At 39.7% G+C, this 22,390-nt stretch overlaps 1 protein-coding gene and 1 long non-coding RNA gene across 3 annotated transcripts in view; both read right to left on the reverse strand.

The window, feature by feature from the left end:
* Positions 1-22,390, reverse strand: part of LOC143386226 (uncharacterized) — a 223,619-nt gene that overhangs the window by 110,632 nt on the left and 90,597 nt on the right. The gene's annotated exons all lie outside the window — the stretch shown is intronic.
* LOC143386224 (secretory phospholipase A2 receptor-like) overlaps positions 8,256-22,390 on the reverse strand; it is a 60,878-nt gene continuing 46,743 nt past the window's right edge. Inside the window, 5 exon segments of the mRNA XM_076841455.1 lie at positions 8,256-8,312; positions 10,019-10,257; positions 14,350-14,497; positions 15,141-15,271; positions 15,919-16,036. Of these exon segments, the coding sequence (XP_076697570.1) occupies positions 8,256-8,312; positions 10,019-10,257; positions 14,350-14,497; positions 15,141-15,271; positions 15,919-16,036 (693 nt within the window).

Here is a 22,390-nt window from a genome sequence, read left to right on the forward strand (position 1 = left end):
TTGGAATCTGCAAGAGCCCCCACCCTAGATTTCCTGGGCTTAGCTACAGGTCCTTGTATTTCCTAAGCCCTGCCTTCTCCTGTGGTTTCTTGATACTAGCAACTTTCTGAGCTCTGGTCCAAGTAGGACTGGGTAGATTCCCCTGCAGAGCTTTGTCTTGTGCCTTGTATTCCCCTTCAGGTCGCAGATTAATCTCCTTTCACCACAGAGGGCCATTCCAGAACACCTAGGTGTGAGATTGGCTAATGTCTTCATCAATAAGGCCTCTGGAACGTGTCTCTGCTTCCTGGCTTGGCCTGGTTTTCTTCTGATTGCAAATTCCTTGAGGGCTGATCCTATATTGTTGACCCAAGTGACTCTGGAGTCCAGCACCACTCCTGGCACATATCAGGTGCTTTAGACACAGTCTTTTGTTCAATGACCTTTAAACCAATTGTGTACAGCCCTTGGCTTTTCTGCTGGACACTTTTCTCCTGTCTGTGAAGCGCCTGCCTCTGCACACCTGTCAAGGTGACCCGCTGTTGGCTGCCCTATACATCTGACCTTCTGTTTTTTTTTTGGGGGGGGGCGGGTACCAGGGATTGAACTCAGTGGCGCTCGACCACTGAGCCACATCTCTAGCCCTATTTTGTATTTTATTTAGAGACAGGGTCTCACTGATTTGCTTAGAGCCTTGCTAACTTGCTGAGGCTGGCTTTGAATTTACAATCCTCCTGCCTCAGCCTCTGAACCATTGGGATTATAGGCATGGGTCACTGTACTCTGCTGGCTGTTACATTTTTGCCCCTGGGGTTAACTGTTTGCCTTTTCAGGACCACTTGTACACACTGAGATTTGTAGTTGGTTAAAACCATAAAACCAAAACCAAAACCTGCACTCATTTCCATTCATTTCAAACTCCATGGTCACAACTTGCAGAAAAGTCCTTTCAGAGGCATGATGGAAAAGGTGTGGAGATGGTGCAAGTGATAGAATTTCCCTTCACATGTGTGGTGGTTAATATGTGACTTCTTATTGAGGCTTACACGGACCTATGTGGCCTTGTTGCTATTGAGGATTCCTAAACCTGGGCTGTACTGTGGCTTACAGTAAGTCCCTAGCTTTGGAGATAAGTCAGGCTCTGAGGTTTAATTCCCTTTGGTTAAAACAACAACCAGCCATTGTTGGGTAATCCTCCTACAAGCAGCAGATTGGAGGCACTCAATTAGTGGCTGGAGAAGACTGCATTGGGTCCCCCTTTCCCCTTACCTTGTCCCCAGTACACCTAGACAGGATTTTATGGTTCTGTCTCTGGCTCAAGGAAGAGAGGTGGCACATGGATGGTCTGTGGGAGAGGGAATGCAGGTGTGTGTCTGGGGTGCCAAGGTGTGTCTTCATGGAATGAGACAGGCTGCCTTGAGCCTTGGCATCTTTGGAGATCGTCTATTTGGAGGGGCCAAATGAGAAATGGGAAAAGCATGATCACTATAATGTCTTATCAGCAAAGCAGGGTCCCTTGGTGCTGCATCTCTGCATTGCCAAAGCTGCCTACCTGGACTGTGTAACCCAGAGGCCAAGAGACTGGGCTTGTGGTGTGCCTAGCTTCATATGCTTGCAGTGCTGCCTAATGGCCACAGAAGCCATCGGTTAAATGAAACAGTTGTTCAGTGAGAGCAAGGAAAGGAGTGTTTGCACAAACCACCTTTAAAATTTCTGATCCTTGATAAAAGTCAGTGAGTTTGTGAATTATTAACAGGAGTGTACATGAGGAAATACTGGCCATTTAAATGTTATATATAGTTTTTATATAAGGAAAGAATGAAAGCCGACTATACCCTCTGCTGCTACCTTTTCCGGCTGTGGGCCTGCTCTCAGCAGAGGCAGGAGGCTGGCCACTGGCAGACCACACAGGCACATGGGCACACGGGCATCATGTCAGCTCATCACTCGCAGTCACATTTTGCTTAGAAGGGAGTGGAAGTGTTTTGCAGCCTGTTGGGAGGTATAAAGGTGAAGGTATAAGTCCCTTACCAGTGCCCAGAGTCCTGGACAGGGACATGGGAGGGCTGTCCATCTGCTGGGGAAGGTTGTGTCATCAGAAGAGTAGTGTAGCAAGTTGGTGAGAGCTAGCCTGAGAAATCTGTCCTGTCACTTGTCCTGGTCTCGCAGATCCTTCTTTAATTTGTCACTACACAGAGAGCCATCCACTAGGGCTTTGATTTACACAGAAGAGTGTCCCCTTGGTGGAAGCCAGAAAAGCTCATTGAGAGAGCTCCAGCTTAGCACCCCGTTGAAGACTTTGAGTCCTGGGGAGAGACTTGGAGAAAAATCCATCTGTGAACCTGGTTTCACTATGCACAGATATTTCCAGAGTCCCCAGAGCCTCGTACAGTTGATATATATTTAATTTGTGCTTATTAGTTATACATGACAGTAGAGTGCATTTTGGCATCATACATACATGGAGTCTAACTTCCCATTCTTGTGGTTGGACATGATGTAGAGTTTCCCTGGTCCTGTGTTCACATAGGAACACAGGGAAGTTCTGTCCCATTCATTCCACTGTCTTTCCTGTTCCCATCCCTCTCCCTTCCCTTCATTCCCCTTTGTCTCATCCAAAGTACTTCTATTCTTCTTTACCTGCCCCCCTTATTGTGAGTCAGCATCCACCAATCAGAGAGGACATCCGGCCTTTGGTTTTTGGAGGATTGGCTTATTTCACTTAGCATCATAGTCCCCAGTTCCATCCATTTACCGGCAGATTCCCTAATTTTGTTTTTCTTTATGGCTGAGTAATATTCCAATGTGTATATGTACCACATTTTCTTTATCAATTTATCTGTTGAAGGGCACCTAGGTTGGTTCTATAGTTTAGCTATTGTGAATTGAGTTAACAGTTGAGATTAACGGGCTAATTATTTCATCTGATGTTTACCTGGAAAGATGAATTGCGACTCACCTTTACTGTGAGTGGTACTAGTTGTGGTGCGTGTGGCAGGGGACAGAAAATTGGAGGCTAAAGGGGAAGGGGGGAGGGAGGAAGATGTTGAGGAAGGTTGGAGCTGAGCATAAAGAAGGTTTCTTTATAGCTTCTTTCATGCTGGCTGGAGTTGCCTGCTGGGTGAGGAAGTGACACTCAGAAATGCCTGGGTTCAGTTACTTTCCTGCTGGGTCTAAGCCTTGCTCATTTCCAGCATAGGATCCATGCCTGACCTGGGAAGGGAGAGAGCAGGTGCCTCGTCTCCTTTCCCAGCCTCTTGATTGTCCTCAGGTGCAGTGCCATTTAATATTGGATGTTCTGCAATACTTGGAGAGCATTATTCTCAAACTGCCAGGATTACAGCTGACATAGATCGCGGGCCCTGCAGCCAACCAGCCAGCCTCTACGGCAGTGGCAGAGAGGAAACTAAAGCTATAAATGAAAGTTTTGGGGCTTTGTAGTGGCAAATGATGTGAATGAGTGGATTGAAAAGGGTGCCTGGTTTTATATGGCCGTGAATACCCAGGCCGTAGATAAATATTGACACCAATGGTGGGACAGGCCTACCATTTGTCTCCTGCCCCTAGGAAGAAAAGCTCTTTTATCAGGTGCTTGTGACCTTATAAACCACGCTGACAAGTCGGTGCAGGTGCGCTCTGTGCTGCCACTCGGGGTTTGAGAGTGGGTGGTTTTCATTTTGGGCTTGTGCAAGCTTTAGCCTAATCAGATTTAAACTTGCTTTGGCTTATTGATTCCAGTTGTGTTTGTTGCAAGCAAATGTTGCCAGCACAGTTTTGTCGAATCATGCTTGTGTGACTACACAGACCGATCTGGGGTGGGAGCTCTGAGTGTGTGCGGGGGGACTTCAGAGTGGGAGGCCAGTCCTGGAGACTTGGTGAAATAAGGGTTGAATCTGATATCTGGATGCCCTTCTGAGCCAACTGGGCCTGCATCCTGAACCATGCTTTCATCTCCTATATTTTTGGGGCATGGAACAGAACCAGCCTACAATGGAAGAGGGTGCTGGATTTGCTCCTGTGAAATATGCAGCAACATACTCACCCCAAGGCTGTTGTTCTTGTGGGAGCAAAGTTGTGTAAGAGTTCCTTGATACAGGACAAGATGAGCAGGGGCTTTGACAAACTTGGACTTAATGTTGTCTTCTTGCAAAGGTGATGGCTAGAACTGGAGACTGTGTTCATTAAATAGAAAGCTGTGAGCAGAGACTTCCCAATGTTCCCAGGGCAGCTGCCTCAATGAATGTCTGGGCTTGGTGTGAACCATGGGGTTTGATTTCCTGCTCAGATGTGAAGAAGCCCTGTGAACTGAGTCAGCACAGTGTGGATAGAGTATCTACAGATCCACAGGGTAAGGGTGTGTTTTTACATTTCTGTAAGTGGGACTGTCTTTTGGTAAGGTGGTTTGTTAAAAAAAATAGGAGTCACATTCTGTACATACAGTATTAATTATTGTCTAAGGTACAGTTTAGGAAGTAGAATTTACAGCTAAGATCCACTTTTTTTGGTACCAGGATTGAACTCACGGGCACTTGACAACTGATCCCCATCCCCAACCCCATTTTATATTTTATTTAGAGACAGGGTCTCACTGAGTTGCTTAGCATCTCACAGTTGCTGAGGCTGGCTTTGAACTTGTGATCCTCCTGCCTCAGCCTCCAGAGTGGCTGGCATGACAGGTGTGCGCCACCATGCCCACCTGACAGGATCCACTCTTAAGACAGATGCCTTGGGAGTAAATGACCTGGAACTGCACACAAATGTTGTTGAGTGAGATACAGGACAGATGGAAGAGGTGAGGCATCTTTTTAGAGGCCTTGATGAATGAATGAGTCAAAACAAACAGAACCCCAAAGAAAACCACAGGCAGGTTTCCAATTGACATAAAACTTGACTGTATTTAAGGATGGAGGTCACACAGATTATCTGATGCTTTATCCCTGTCATTTCATGGCATGTGAAGTTTCTTTTGGGGGGCAGTTATTGAACCCAGGGCACTCAACCACTGAGCCCCATCCCCAGCCCTTTTTTGTATTTTATTTAGAGACAGGGTCTCACTGAGTTGCTTACAGCCTCACTAAGTTCCTGAGGCTGGCTTTGAACTCATGATTCTCCTTCCCCAGCCTCCTGAGCTGCTGGGATGACAGGTGTGCTGAAGTTCATATTTTAATAAGAAACCAGTCTGTAAAATAGTGCCTGCTGAAATGCTGTGTTGTCAAACCAGATTTCATATCTTCTCAGCATTTCAACACCCAGCAGTTGAGGTCTTGCCACTGCCCCACCGTGGTGGGGAAAATCGTCTTTAAAGTTGAGAGTGTTTGGTTATCTCATAGTGTTATAGAAAGAAATACTTTTGCCTTTTGGCTCCAGCTGAGCATTTCATAGCACACATAAACCTTAAAAAGCCCCATGGAAAAATGGGCAGCATGAGATCCCACTTTGATAACCTAGCCACTAAAGTCTGCGACTCACTGGGCAGCTGACCTTGCAGAGCTCTGCAACTTTTTTTTTTTTTTTTTGGTGCTGGGGATTGAATCCAGGGCTTTCTGCATGTGAGACAAGCACTTTACCAACTGAGCCATATTTCCAGCCCTACATCTACTTTAAAATACTTAGCCAGAGATACTCGTGCAGCTCTTGAAAATTTGTGGGTAGATTCTGTTTTCTCATTTGGTTAGTTGAGAGCTTTCAGTATTAATTATTGGTACAGGATTAATTATTGTAGGTACAGTATTAATTATTGGCTGAGATACAGTTTAAGAAGTAAAATTTACTGCTAAGATCCACTTTTTTTGGGGGGGGGGCGTACCAGGGATTGAACCCAGGGGCACTCAACCCCTGAGCCATATCCCCAGCCATATTTTATGTTTTATTTAGAGAGAAGGTCTCACTGAGTTGCTGAAGGTCACTCAAATCTCCGGATTCAAGTGGCCTTCATTTTTTTGGTTGTGGGAGAATCCAGAAAAGGGAGACAGGTTAAGCCTAGAAAATGTTTGAAGGAACCTCGCGCTTCATCCAGGGCAAAGCAGCATGAGTTTTATATTTGCTTTATAGATTCTAGATGCTCAGGCTTCACACAGGCATGAAGAGAGGTCATGGAGATGTTTTGGGGGTGATTTCGATTTAAAGATAAAGGAACTGGGCAAGTAATGGAAGTGATGGGGCCACCTGTGGGCCTGTGGGCTTTCTTGTCCAGGGGATTCCTTATGAATGGCTTCACTCTTTTGTCCTTTAATTTTTTTTTTTTTTTTGTAATTTGGTATGGAGGTGGGGGAGGAAGGAGAGTCCAGTAACATTAAGGTAAGCTGTTGTTTGTACAAATGTATTTGCTTAAGACAATCCACTTTCATTTCCTTCTTTGTCTCCTTGAGGGAGGGAGACAGGCCACTTATGATATGATACGTTGGTCCCTTTGTAATCCAGAAGTAGATCTGGCTAGAATCCCCACCTAACTACTTACTTTACTAACAAGAATAAAAGCTTCTGAACACTGGTGTGTCCAGAAATGAGTTACCACCAAGTTTTATTTTTTAAAATCTTTTGGCACACATTTCTGAAATAGGAGGGTTTTGCACTGATATTTCCTCTGATTGGATTATGTTTGTGAATTTGTAAGAATCGAGGTTAATTGAAAAAGGCACAAAATGCCTTGACTGTTTCCTGATTCCTGGAAACTCCTGGGTGACAGTGACTTAAGGATTCAGAGGGAGAGAGTGCTTTTTTTTAAATTTGTTTGGACCTTTTAATCTTTGTCTTTGGCACTGGAGGAGGAGTAATACATGGTTGGGGGTTTAATTCCTGAAGAGTCCAGTTAGTGGCATCGGATTTTCTTATCCTTTTATCCCAAGGAAATCCTGGGGTATTCCTTCTGCCAGAAAGACAGGCTTGGCATTTGCCACCTTGTTCCTGTGGCCAGGAGTACTTTTATGAGGCTATGTTAAAATAGTTATTTTCCTCCCTGTGCCTCAGGTGTGGGCCCACAGTGTGGGAAATCCTGAGTGTTACATACAGACTTGTGCTAGTGTTGGAGAAGGAACTCAATCACAGGATCTCCTAGGGGGTGATTGTGTCAGAATGTATGCAGTTCTGATGCATGGTACCAGGAAGTCTTCCCAAAGGCTACTGGTTTGCATTTTTTTTTTGCCCTAATTTGCTATACATGACAGTAGAATGCATTTTGACACATCCTACATAAATGGAGTAAAACTTCTCATTCTTCTGGTTGTACATGATGTAGAATCACACTGATTGTTAATCATATATGCACATAGGGTAATAATGTCTGATTCATTCCTCTGCCCTTCTCACCTCCTTATCCCCTCCCTTCTCTTTACTCCCCTCTGCCTAATCCAGAGTACCTCTGTTCTTCCCTAGCCCTCATCCCCTTGTTGTGAATTAGCATCCATATACCAGAGAAAACATTTGACCTTTATTTTTTTGGGGGGGATTGGATTATTTCACTTACCATGAGAGTCTCCAGTTCCATCCATTTACCTTCAAATGCCATAATCTCATTTTTCTTTAAGGCTGAGTAATATTCCGTTGTGTATATGTACCATATTTTCTTTATCCATTCATCTTTTGAAGCACACTTAGGTTGATTCCATAGCTCAGCTGTTGTGAATTGAGGTGCTATAAACATTGATGAGGCCATGTTGCTGAAGTATGCTGATTTAAAATCCTTTGGGTATAAACAAAGGAGTGGGATAACTGGGTCAAAAGGTGGTTTTATTCCAAGTTTTCTGAGGAATCTCCATACTGATTTCCGTAATGCTTGCACCAGTTTGCAGTCTCACCAGCAATGTACCTTTTCTCCCACATCCTTGCCAACATTTATTGTTGCTTGTATTCTGGATAGTTGGTCTGCATCCTTTCTGGATGCACCCTAAATGAATGAATTTTAAAGCTGCAACATGTCTTTAACAGATAGACCAAATCTTACTCTGGTGGTTGTGAAGGTAGGTGGACTCCTGAAAGTGCACATTTATAGGGGCAGAGGGTACAGGTGGAGGTGTTAAGAAAGGAGAACCATAATCTGTAAGCAGAAGCACTTGGAGAACCTCAGATTCCAAATTTATCTACTTGAGTGACGCATCTTTTATCTCAGTCTTATCCATCTCTCGCTTCCTGTCCACTTTGACTTGTTTTCACTACTTCAGAGGCAAAACTCTCCACTGCCTGCCTCCTGAGCATGGTTTTCATTTAGGAGACTCCTCCATCCCTCAACTGGGAGGACCTCCAGCCTCTGAGCCAAAGCTGAGCACCTTGTGTTCCTGGGATCAGGATGGCTCCCCTCTGGTGCCGTGGGTGCTGCCTCCTTGGGCCTGCATGGCCACCTTAGGGGCAGGGAGGCATGGCCATACTCAGTTCTGCAGGACAAAGTCCAGGATGGGGAAACTGTGGTGTGAGTGGCAGATTTGCAAAGCCATGTAGAGCTTAAAGACTCTGAAAAGGTAGCTTTGGGATTCCTTTATGGAGCCTGTAGAACAGGGAGACAGTCCTGAGCAACAGGACTCACTTCTGGCCCTCCGCGCCCCTTTGCTGCCTCTACCAAACCTCCCTGTAATGCCTGATATCTTTTTTGGTTCTGAGGAATCATTGGCTTCTTGCAACCATAATTTCCTAGTAAATAATCAGAGGGAAATTGGGTCAATACCTTGATTTTTACACCAAAATAAATTCTAGATTGATTGAAGATTCAAGCATAATGTTGAAAACATAAAAGCATTAATGAAAACTTTGCTATTTTTTTTTATACTTTTGATGTGGGGAAAATCTTTCCAAGTCATACAAAATCCAGAGTCCATAATACAAAATTTAAAACATAAAGATAAAACATTCTGTAAAACACAAAATACAACAAATAATCATAAAATATTATTCTTTTAGCTACCCAACTGACAAGGTTTAGAATTTTGATAATAGTGTTAAGGATGTAAAAAACAGAGCTGGGTTGTGGCTCAGTGGTTAAGTGGGTACCAAAGTGGCCCCTGGGTACCAAAAAATCCCTGGTACCAGGAAAAAGAAAAAAGATGTAAAAGTTAGATGCAATCCTTTGGCATATAAAGTGGTGCAAATTTTTGAAAGGCAATTTGGCAGTACTTGTTAAAATTTAGTGTATTCAGCAATTTTATTTCTAGGAAATTTTCCTACCTGTACAAGAATGTTTGTTGTCATTGTGATTGTAAAAAAAAATGAGAAAAAAATCAAATGCCCATTCTCAGGGGAATAGTTTAATAAATTTGGGTGTATTCTAACATACTGCTGTTCCAAGTGAATATTTGAGATTTTTATGTGCTTACAGGAAGGTTATAAAAACTATAGTAAATTAAAAGCAAATTTAAGGATAGCAGACACAGTGTGATCTCATTTGTATTTTAAAAACAATGTACATATTCACTCATTATAGAGGCATACGTGTATATCCATTGAAAATTTCTAGATGGCATACAAGAAACTGCTTACAACACAGGGAGGAGAACTAGGGATCAAGAGAGAATAGAATTTACTTTTCACTACTTTTATTAAAAAACAATAAAGCAAAGAACCTTATTCTCCAAATTACATTCCTACAGGAAAACAAAAACAATGTTTAAATTTTAAGAGGCATGGGATTATTTAAAAATCAGGCAAGAAGTGTGAGCCATTTTTCTTGGTGATTCCTGAAATATCACAAATGATCCAATTTGACCCAATTGCAGAGCTTGGGTTTAAAATGTGTTCCAGTATTCGTATGGGATGGAATTCAGATGTGTCTGGAAAATTTCAGAGACTTTTGAAGGCTATTTATTATGTCTAGAAATCAGGCAAGTGGATGTTTATCCCCCAAAGACATTCACTCTTTTGTTTTCTAATTAAGCCGCTCACAAGGTTAGTCAGTTGTTTTACTAATTATTTAAATGTTACATTTACTGTTATTTCTGGGATTTTTTTTTCTGTGCTAATTTCACTGATCCCATCATGAAGGAGGTAAAAAAAAATGAAGAAGGTAGACATGAAATTTAATTATGTAAAGATATTCCAGGGCACTTAGGACACTTACATCTGTGGTGAACAGTCCAATCCAGTGGGTGTGTCCTAGCCGGTTGAGGACCACAGTGAGGAAGGACTGGTGATACTCGTCTGTAATGCTAACCAGCTCTGCTCCATGCATCAGGCAGGCTTTTATTGCTGCATACCAAGTCATATTTGTCTTAATTATTTTGTATGTTCTGTTTCCATATTCCAAGGTATTGGGGATTGGGTACATATCAGATGTATTCACGTGGTGTCCGGAAGTAACTACAAAAAGAACAACAAAATCATTTGTAGCATCTGGATGGGAAAGGAGGAGGGAAAATCTAGCATGGATACCTGTCATGATGATCCAGGTTGACCAGAGAGTTTTTCTTCTGGAATTGACTATGTATTAAATGAGGGTACTACCTGAAAGTATATGGGATGCTAAAAATCAGAATCTTAAGGGAATTTAATAAATGAGTTTCTTCAAAATTATAAATATAGATTGCATTAATTTTGAAAGATTTCCCATTTTTGACCATCTTTTGTCAAATAGACCACTTTTAGTAGAGCTGCCGGTTATCTCCTTGGACAGGTTTCAGCAGCTACCAACACTAGCTTAACCCATTGTTATGGCAGAAATTCACACTTCATGAAAGAGTATTAATATATATTGTGTTGTCATCAATTGCATTGCAAAACTAGTTTTACAAGTATATATTCTCAAATAAAACACTTATTACACTTTAAGACTATATTCATTATCATATTTAGTATATAATTTCTAAAAAGAAATTTAAAAACTCAAGTTAACAAATGCTAGAAACATATACTTCCTATAAAAAGTTACTATTAATATGTCACCTGTGAGAGTCAAGATTTATAATTTAAAGGGGAAGTTTTTCCAGCCTGTAATTATCAGTACTTCCCTGTTTAGGAGTGGCTATGATCATGGGGAAAGAGAGTCTTGTTTGACTTAGAGATATTTTCTTTTTAATATGTGTGTTTACCTTTTTGTTTTGTATTACATTGTGTACTAGGATAGGCTGAGTTCAGAGCAACTAAAACATGAAAACAAAATAAAAGTTTCTGCACTATCCAAAGTGCCTTGAGTTTCTCTCTGTGGTTTTCAACACTTAGGGTTAGAAAGGAACATGGCCAGGTGTGAATAGGTCAGAAGGTCTGGGGCTCAATCCAATTCCTCCTTCTAACTCATTAAGAGACATTGAGCAAATTGAACTCAAATTTCTGGTCAATGAGACATTGATATGATCTCCCTTATAGGAGTGTGAGTAGGATTCCTTGAGATATCCACACGGGATACATACTGTTATTCCTAGGAAACAGCAGGCACTCAATAAATGTTGCTTCTTGCTTCCCTTTCCTTACTTCTGGACATAACTCCTACCCTCTACTTACTGCGCAACCCATAAAAGTGGCAAAGTGGGAAATTGACTTTTACCTGAAACTCTTATCTTAATATAGCAACATATTGCAAAATCAAAGTGAAACTAATATATTTACCAACTTGTGAAGATTTGAATTTTATTATCAGTTTATTTATTGCTAGAAGTCTGTTTTCCAGTCTATGTGCACAGTCTATGGTTATTTTTATAAAATCAATATAATAATGAAGTAGTTATTTATAAATGATTAGTGAAATTTAAGACACAAATTCTTACATAGGTGCCCCAAATACCAATTTGACTGCCCCCCAACTGAGTTATATATCTATATTTTTACACATATGAATTTCTTCCTATGTAATCTAGTCTATCAAATTTCAAAATAAGTGAATTTGAGCAACATGATCTTTCCATTCTTTCCCCTGAAAAAGAAAGATCTCTTGGAAGCCAAGTTCCAAATTGGGGGCTCTTAGATGTTTTTGTGGGATTTGTTTGTTTGTTTTGCAGTACCAGGGATGAACCCATGGTGGTGTCCATGCTAGGCAAGTGCTCTACCACTGTGCTACATCCCGAACCCCAAACTAAGGCCTAGTGGAAAGGGAGGGGTTCTTGCCTTTGCCTTTCTCTTTTTATTCAGATTTCTTTGTTCTTTCAGGCAGACAAGTGATTTAGTTTCAAGCCCAAAGTGAGTACATATTTATAAGATAGAAGAGCAGAACTTGTGTATTCATTGTAATTTGCAAGCATTTGTTAAGTCAAATAGTCATAATTGAAAATATTCTATCATTCCTTAAACATGTGCTGGGAACAGTACTAAGCATTATATATGCACAGAGCATAAATGCTGAAATCAAAGTTTGCAGAAGATAAATAACTTGACAGAAGCTTGTTTACAGAGGTGGGGTAAGAAACCCTGAGTGGGGCACTCCAGGGTCTCAATTCTCACCCACCACTGCTCTAAACTGTCTCGGAAAGAACATCCCAAAATATCAAGAGAGAGCAAGTGATCTGAGGTTAAATTTCAAGAAAAAAATCAGTGTTACAGTAGTAGAATAGAATCATTGTGTTTAACTGAGAGAAATCGATCACCCTCAAGGTTGAGTGCTACTTATTTTTTTTAAGCCTCAAGTTCTTGTAAAATGGGGAGACTTTGACCTCTTTCATAGAATTCTTTATGGTTTTATGGCATAATGCTCATAAACCAAAGGCACAGTGCCAGATCCATGTTAAATGTGAATGTACATGCTATTCTGATATCATTTCTTCCCTTACAAGGTGCTTTCCATATTATTCTTGCCATTACTGATCCAGTATCTTCTTATAATTCCTGGCCATTGTGCCTCAGTGATAACTGAGTACCAGAAATGGAGCTTCTTTGGAATTGCTGAGGATGGGTTGATACTTAGCATCCTCAGAGAGCTCACAGGTGTGCAGAACTAAGAAGTGTGATTCATATTCCTGGTAAGCATCATAGGCTAGGCTTCCCAGATTTCCACATAGCCTGATGCAAACTGCGACCATCTAGAGTGCTCTCATACAGGGATAAATAGTGCTCAATGAAAGGAAGCTGCTGTTTCTATATTTATTACTTGAGATCACTCAAATGCATTCGTGTTGCTTGCTGAACCCGTTGGCTATGTGTAACAGTGTGGTGATAAGATTTGGATGATAAATATCCCCTAAAAGTCCAAGTGTTAAAGGCTTGGACCCCAGGGTGTCACTAATGAGAGGTGGTGGAACCACTAAGAGGTAAGGCCTAGTGAAAAGTCTTTAGGTCATTGGAAGCATACCCTAAGAGGGGATTGTGGAACCCCAGTCTCTTCTTTTTCCTTTCTTTTTGCTTCTTGGCTATGAGGTAAGTGGCTTTGCTCTGGTGCATGCTTTAGCCATGATGTGCTGCTTTGAAATAGGCCCCAAGCAACAGGGCCAATCAATCATGGACTAGAACCACCAAACCTATGTGCCAAGATAAACCTTATCTCTTTATAAGTTGATGATCTCAGGTATTTTGTTACACTGATGGAAATATGATGAGCAAACACACATGGCTTTGGTAATTTATACCAGAAGTCATTGGGGGTTCTGCCTATTAGATCTAGAAACATACTATATGTCATATTTAGCCACAGAGACCATTTTTAGGGTTCCAAGAAGGTGTATGGGTTGGTTTATTTCTCTGATTCTTTTCCAATGTTTTCTTGGTGACTTTTACAAAATTGCTTGAATAGATGCTGCTATGGTTTATATGTAGTTTGAATATGTTCCTTAAGAGCCACATGTTGAAGTTTCATTCTCATTAATGAGGTATGAAGCTGGTACAGAATTTATCTGACTATGAGTTTTACAAATGGGACTTTTAGGAGATGATTAAGATTAGATGAGGTCATCAGGGTGAGCTCTCATGATTTGAATGCTGGTGGCTTTATAAGGAGAGACAGACCAGAGGGTACACTTACTATCTCTGTCTCTTGCCATGTGATGCCCTGTGCCACCTTAAGTCTGCCATCAAGAAGACCATTACCAGATAGGGGCCCTTTACTTGAGATCAGAACCATGGGCCAAGATAGCACTCTTTTCTTTATAAGTTAGCTTGCTAACTTTGTTACAGTACTTCATTATAGTGTCAGAAAATGGCCTAACACATACATGTAACCCAGAACAAAGCAGGAAAATTCTTTAAGAGGCCAAAGTAAATGCATAAAATTAGTCACCAGTCAAGTGGTCTCTGCAGTCCTTAGAACACAACTATAGTATGGCATAGTATAGCATAGTCCCAGGGTGCTGGGGATTACATGACCATAGGTAAAGAGAAAGAATAAGTGCCTCCCACTGTTAGTTGTGGAACTGCTAAGCAGTTGTGCAAAACAAATATGGAAGATAAGGGGGCTGAGACTAAGGAAATGAAAGGAATAAAAAACCATATTTTTATATATGGAATAAAAAGGAATAAGAAAAACATGTTTCTTACCTTGCATTTTTTCACAAACAAACCCATAGCCTTCTTTTCCACAATCTTCAAAATACCATTTGCCAGTTAAATGAAAATTAGGATTACTTGACAGCAAGGCACAGAAAGGAATGTCTTTTTGAACTTCTGTAGTGTTATGACTTGGAATCTTTAAAAGGATATAAATGTTATGAAAATATAAAACATTGAAATTTGTACTTAGGAAATCAAAAGAGCATTACTCTCTTATTAACATTTCTTTCTTTCTTTCTTTCTTTTTTTTTTGGAGTACTGAGGATTGAACTCAAGGCCTTGCACATAGTAGACAAGGGCTTTACCATTGAGCGACATTCCCAGCCCCTCTTTCTTTGCATTTAATAAGTCAGTTCACAAATCACTTCATAACCTCCAAAATAAACAATAATTGTAATGAGTAAAATAATTACATTTATGAAACACATGAAAATTAGGTGAAATTACATTATTAAAAATTAATATGTTAATAATATACTAATATAAATTTAGACCTAAAAATATAGGAAGAAAAACGCTTTAGTAAGCAAGTCTTGAATGAGAGTTCTGGCTAAAATGATTTCCACAAAATAATTTTTTTTAAAGAGAGAATGAGGAGAGAGAGAGAGAGAGAGAGAGAGAGAGAGAGAATTTTAATATTTTATTTCTTAGTTTTCGGCAGACACAACATCTTTGCTTGTATGTGGTGCTGAGGATCGAACCCGGGCCGCGCGCATGCCAGACGGGCGCGCTACCGCTTGAGCCACATCCCCAGCCCCAAAATAAATCTTAAAACTTACATTTATTACATCAAATGGAGACCAGTTAGAATATGTCACAGGCTTTCCATTTAGCCATTTTTCATAATCGTTATTTTGTAACCCTATCCACACATTAGTGTTATGGCCAAAAAGATTCATAGTGATGAAAGCTGAAAGATAGGAATACATTATCTAATTTAACACCATATAAACCATTAGGGTAATCATCGAATTCTGTTTATAACTGTAATTATATTTAAATGACAGTGAAACTTAATTATGAATCAATTGTAGGAATGTGTTACTTTGTCCTTGTTAAGGTAATGGAGTTTTTTTCTGCACTTTTGTTTGAGTTTAAATTGACAGAAATTAGCTGGATAACAAGAAATTTTATCATATCATTAACAAAACAATTTCCAGTGCTCATTCAATGCCTTTTTAAACAAAAGAGGATTTATCTATTGTAGTTAAGCTACAGTATATAATTACCTAAATATCAAATAAAAGTGTGTAGTTAAATCTAAGGGGATCTAAAAATCATACTGTGCAATTATAGTAGACTATACTTGAGATAATTTTAGCCATTTTGAAATGCAGATCTTATTCTTTCTATTACCTTCAAAACTCAGCAGCTTATGATTAATGCAGTATGCAGACATGTATAGATGTCATGACATAAAGCTTACTGGGTAAACTGAAAATTTGTGTCTCATGAGTACAATGTTTTAAATGTTGATTTGGAAATGTTTTGGAACATTTTAATTAATACCTGAATAAAAATGATTATTTTGGCCTGCCTGCACCCTGAATACTCTACCTTGTTCCACCTCACTTTCAATGGCAACCAGTGTCTCCCCTATTTCAATGCAGAAATCTTGAGCACCCATCCAGTTCTTCAGATCACTTCAGTCTTTGGGGATCCTCACCAAAAAGCACTATCAAAAAACACCAAAACAAAGTGCTCATTTCTGTAGTTTTATAAGTGAATTAAAAATTTCCCATAGATCAACCTTGAAAATTACTTAGGCAGAAAGAACTCATTCTTCTTTCTGTTGCTCCAAAGACATTAAAGTTACCATCATATACACCTTAAAAGTAAAGAATAAGTCTTGTTCCTCTTGTGGCCAATGCCTGTGTTGACATCAGACAGATAAGAAACAAGGATGTGTTTTGCATTGTGGGATGTCAGAGCAGTGGCCATGGATCCTCAAGAGGAGCCAGTTTGCTCACAAAGTTTGCAGTGGCAGATTTAATCTAATAAAAGAAGTCTGTGAGTGGAAAAGAACAGCTTAGCTTGAATTGATTTCCAAGCATCCTTCCTCACTTTGAGTGAGAAAGGAATATGGGGAGATGGAGCCACATCAGGTGTTTCAATTTACCACATATTTAGAGTCAGCCATTAGGTCAGTAAGTCCATCAGAAAAGCCAGAAAAGGAAAAAAAAATAAAATGAGCCAATGGGAGGACAAGCTACGGTGGAACTAAGGTCACCCAGGAAAAGTAGAAACAAAGGAAGGCCTGCCATCAGTGTTAAATGGAACACAGAAAGGCTATGGGATTTGGCACTGAGAGTTCATGTCTCTATCATGGTGGAGGCTTCTTATTATGGGATGGGTAAGAAATGGAGGACTGGCCTGACTGAAGATAAGCTTTTCTTCCCCACCGCCACCCCTAAAGCTCAATGAAATTTAAAATGTTGGTAGGACTAACTGGGCTTAGGTGAGAGGTAGACACAGAAGAGAAAGGTTATAACGGAAAAGGCAAAGTTCCAGAGAAGTCAGGAGAGACTTTATGCAAAGCACAGTCCATCTAGAATTTCCTGAGAATTCCTCTCTCATGCTCAATTTGCTTATCAATGAACATAGCAACCCTAGTCTTTAGATAGGTCAGATTCCAAGATCTTGTTACAGAGACATTTCCAGTTACAGGATGATGTCACATTATGTAGAAATCCGACTTGAGGGAGCAATCTTCCTATCTTGCCTTAGAACGACGTCCATCCTTTCCCATCATTCTTCTAAATTCATCATTTCCCACTGCTTCCCCACCATCATATACACCTTAAAAGTGAAGAGTAAGTCTTGTTCTTTTTGTCACATCAGGGGAATGTGACTAATAAATATTTATTGAAAAAAAAATTAGACAACGGATCCTAAAATGGTTGTCAAATGACATCCTCAGGCATTCTAGTTTGAGCCCAGTGGTTCTCAAACAGTTTAGCCCCTCAGGGATCATGTGACAATGTCTGAGGGTTGCCATTGACGTTGGCAGTGGAGACCAGGACAGAAGCTCCACCCTGCAAGGTTCAGAACAAGAACAAGTCACTAGTCTGCAGCCAAGAACTGCCCAGCTCAAAGTGTCAATCATAGGACATCATCCTTTCAAAACTCAGTTCTGACATATCATTATTTTTTTGTTGCTGTTCTTTTAGTTATACATGACAGCAGAGTGTGTTTTGACACATTGTACATACATGGAGTATAGCTTGTTCTCCTGGTTATACATGATGTGGAGTTACACTGTTTGTGTATTCATGTATGAACATAGGAAAGTAACTGGACATGTCCTCCTCCTCCTCCTTCTCCTCCTCCTCCTCCACCTCCTCCTCCTCCTCCTCCTCCTCTTTAATATTTTTTATTTTTGATGGACACAATGCTTTATTTTATTTATTTATTTTTATGTGATGCTGAGGATAGAGCCCAGTGCCTCACATGTGCGAGGCAAGCGCTGTACCGCTGAGCCACTAACCCAGCCTGGACATGTCATTCCTGAGTTTACGCTCCTCAAAGGGTTTTCATTGCTTTTAGGATAAAAACCAGAACCCCTGATCTGGCCTGAAGTTGACTTACCAACCAAAGGAGGAAGTGTATTTTCAATTCTTCTGCTTCTCTTTCCCTTGTTTGCTTCACAAAGAAACTGAATTGGCTATAAGAAGTTTAATTTTATAACAACTATCCTTTTATCTATTTCTTTTCATTCTGCCTCTTTCTTCTAATTACAAATTCCGAAGAGTGGCACACACTAATTATTGGGAAGTCTTATCACTTAATGTGAATTCACCTTGTGTTCAGATAGTCACACTAATGAACCATTCACAAATACCAAGGAACTTCATTGGTTCTGTTAGCACATTAAATCTCTCCAGAAAAACACTCCGTCCTCGCTCCCCACATGCTGGCCTCAGCCAGGATTAACTAGCTCGGCAGTGTGGAGTGTGGTCTCCCCTTTCCCACAACTTCATTGTTTCTGAAAATATAACATATTTACTAACACTCTCTGAAATGGTGTTGTTAATAATTAAAGCACAGCAGTAAGAGGCAGTACAACATCCTTAACATTGTTTACTGACTCATTTGCAAAATATGATCATCTCGTATAATGCATCGCTTGTATATTGCTGTGAATTAAGGAGGTGCTATTGTATTCCCTACAAGTTTCACATATAAGATTATTTTATTCATTTATTTTTGGTCTCAAAATTGTTTCTAACTCAACATTTGGAAATGGAATTCTTTGACCTTGGGTGGTTCCCCAGTGTTCCTGCTGACAACTGAATGGCACAGTCAGCACACAGTAAGCCTGGGCCCTCATAGGCATTTCACCAGCCCTCCTGCACTACCATTTGGAATTTCTGTTTTACAAAGCACTCCCCCTTCTCCTACCCCTACTACCCCATGATCTTGGCTACCACCCTCTTAGCACAAGTTACTAATTTTGCCTGTACTATTGCAATGGCTATCTAACTGTTCTCACCCTGCCTGCCTCTAATCTATCCTTGGCTTAAAAGTATCACTGTAGCTAGAGTGATACTTGTAAGAATTTGGTCCTGGTTATGACCCTCTTTAGTTAAAAACCTTTCAGGATTTTCTCATTCCTTTTAGGATAAAACCAGAAACTCTACTACAATGATATCACTTGCCTACTTCTTTTGTCTCATCTTCTATTAGCCTAGTTCTTTAGTTTCTTAACTGTTACATTTCCCCTCACCATAGGACCTTTAACACATGCTACTTTTAATGATCTTTATCTTATGACCACCTTGGTCAGGGCCTCCTATGACATACTTTTAAAGAACTGCATGACTTTATCACATACATCATGGTTTTAAATTATATAGTAATTTTCCTGGCTGCTTATTAAAGTTTATTCTCCCTCTTGTCTGTAAACTCCAAAAGAGAAAACATTGTGTCCTGTTTTTGAATTCTCACTATGCAACATAGTTAAGTGAAGGAATGGATAAAGTGGAAAGTGGGGACATGGAAAATGTTAACCCCCAAGACAATGTGCCCCAGGAGGAGGGAGGGAAGAAGGAGGTATAACATTGATCCTTCCTCAGTAAATCCTTTCCCAGTGACAAGACAATCCCCGGGAAGGAGACATACATCAATCCTAAAAGGGCAGTACCTAGAAAGAGGATAAATGTTGATCCTTTCCCAGTAAATTCTTTTTCAATGACAGCAAAGTTACACATTAATCCTGTCCCAGTCACAATACAATGATCCCCAGAGGACAAGATAAGCATTGGGCACTAAGCTCTAAACCTTCCATCCTTGCTCAGTAAAACAAGTCTCAAGGGCTGGGGTTGTGGCTCGGAGGTGGAATGCTCACCTAGCATGTGTGGGGCACTGGGTTTAGATCCTCAACACCACATAAAAATAAAGATGTGTGTCCACCTATAACTAAAAAATAAATATTAAAAAAGTCTCAAATTTTTACAATCTCTTTCCTGAATGCCCCAACTGACAGTCACCTCTCAGTGTAACCTGTAAAACCCCAAACCCCTTCTATAACTGGTGATCATTTTCTACCCAGAAAGTCAATATCTCTAGGATATACTTATACAGTCATTATCACCCAGTTGTGAAAAACTAATAATCACGTACAGGAATGAACCAGAAATGGATGAACAATCCAAATATATGAGCTAAACCCATAAAGCACTTAGAAGAAAACAGAGGTAAATCTTCATGCATTGGATTTGGCAGTGGATTCTTAGGTATGATACCAAAACACAAACAATGAAAGAAAAAATAGATAATTGAGTTTCATTAAAATTACAAACTTTTGTGCATCAAAGGAAATTGTACAGTTAAAAGACAATCTAATGAATAAGGGAAATATTTGATAGGAATTTAGTATATAGAATATATTCAGAATTCTTATAACTCAACAATAAAAAGACAAGTAACCCAATTAAAAAATGGACAAAGAACTTGAATAGACATTTTTTCCAAATGAAGATAAACAAATGGCCAATAAGTACTTGAAAAGACCTAAACATCATTAGCCAATAGGGAAATGCAAAGCAGAACCACAATGAGATAACACCTCAGGTGGACTAGAATGCCTACACTCAAAAATGATAATAACAAGTGTTGACAAGAATGGGGAAAAAGAATGGGGAAAAATATAAACCCTCATACCCTGTTAGCAGAATTGTAAAATGGCTTAGTTGTTGTGGCAAACCATTTGTTCCTTAAAAAGCTAAACAAAGGATTACCATATGAACCAGCAATTCTACTCCTAGGTATATCTCCACAAGAATTGAAAATAGGAACTTAGAAATGTACATATCAATGTTCATTGCAGCATTAGCTACAGTAGTTAAAAGGTGGAAATAATCAAAGTGCCCATCCACAAATGAATGGATATACAAAAATATGGTAATTCATAGAATATGCAATGGAGTATTATTCAAAAAGAGGCAGTTTTGATATATGCTAAAACATAGATGAAGCTTGAGAACACCATGCTACATGAAATAAGCCAGACAACACTGGGTGAGTTCACTTAAATGAAATATCTAGAAGAAGCAAATTCACAGAGATAGAAAATAGATTAGAGAGAATGGGTATGGTGGCACACACAATGAAAATACTTTAAAAATCAATTGCCAAACATTTTAGTAAAAGACTTAGTAACACTCAGTGTCTTATTGAATATAAGTGATACAATTTTCATAATGGAATGTAAAATTTACGACTGGTAGAAAGAGTCTATAGCTTGAGAAAATGGGAAATAACAGAAAAGACTAGCTACTAAAAATAGTATACCTCAATGCTACAGTAATGTATACTCTAGAAAATATTGCATATTGCCACCAGGCCAACTTTATCATGGGGCTAAGCTGATGTGGCAATTATTTTTATTATTTATATTATTATAATTGAAGGCTTTATTTTTAAAAAACAGTTTTAGTTTTGGAGCAAAATTAATAGGAAAGGCACAGAGATTTCCCCATAATATCCTCAGTTCTGCACATGCAGAGCCTCCCCCATGATCATGGTCCCCCACTAGCGAGGCACATTTGTTACAATTGATGAACCTACACTGACCTGTAATTATCACCCAAAGTCCATAGTTTTCATTAGGGGGTTATTCCTGGTGTTGTACATTGAATAAGTTTGCACCAATATATAACAAGGTGTATTCCCCTATGGAATGTCATATAGAGTGTTCCAGAGCCTAAAACATCCTCTGTGCTAAGCCTGTTCATATTTTCCTCTCCCCTCAACCCTTAATTTTTTTTTTTGTGGTGCTGGGGATTAGAACCTGGGATCTTGTACATGCAAGGCAACACTCTACCAACTGAGCTATTTCCCTAGCCCTCAACCCTTGATTTTTAAGTTGTCTTTATATAGTTTACCTTTTCTAGAATGTCATGTAGTGGGAATAATATAGCATTGGAGTACTTTCAGATTGGCTTCTTTTACTTAGTAATATGCATTTAAGGTTTTTTTTTCATGTTTTTTCATAGCTCCATAGCTTGTTTCTTTTTTTCTTTTTTTTTATTAGTTGTTCAAGACAATACAATGATCTTGACACTTCAGCACTGAATGATACTGCATTGTCTGGATATATCAGAGTTCTTATTTGTCCTTTCAGTTACTGCAGGACATTTTGGTTGCTAAATTTTAGTAATTATGAATAAAACTGCTTTATCCACAAGCAAGACTTCACAGAGATGTTGTTTTCAACTTCCTTAGATAATTGTCCAGGAGTGTGATTGTGGAATGAATGGTAAGAGTATAATTAGTTTTGTAAGAACATTCCTACTATTTTCCACCAGGGCTGTACCCTTTTGCATTTCCAACAGGAATGAATGAGAATTCTGGTTGCTTCATCTCCTCATCAGCATCTGGTGGTGTCAGTGTACTAGGTTTTGGCCATTCTAACAGAAAGGCAGTGTGTTCCATCATCATTTGCAATGCAGTCCTTAAATTCTAATATGAAGTAGATGGTGTAGGAAAGAGTAGGACTGCCAGATTCAGGACAGAAAATGTGAGGTTG

This window comes from Callospermophilus lateralis, unplaced genomic scaffold, assembly GCF_048772815.1.
Source record: "Callospermophilus lateralis isolate mCalLat2 unplaced genomic scaffold, mCalLat2.hap1 Scaffold_107, whole genome shotgun sequence".
NCBI classification, from domain to species: domain Eukaryota; kingdom Metazoa; phylum Chordata; class Mammalia; order Rodentia; family Sciuridae; genus Callospermophilus; species Callospermophilus lateralis.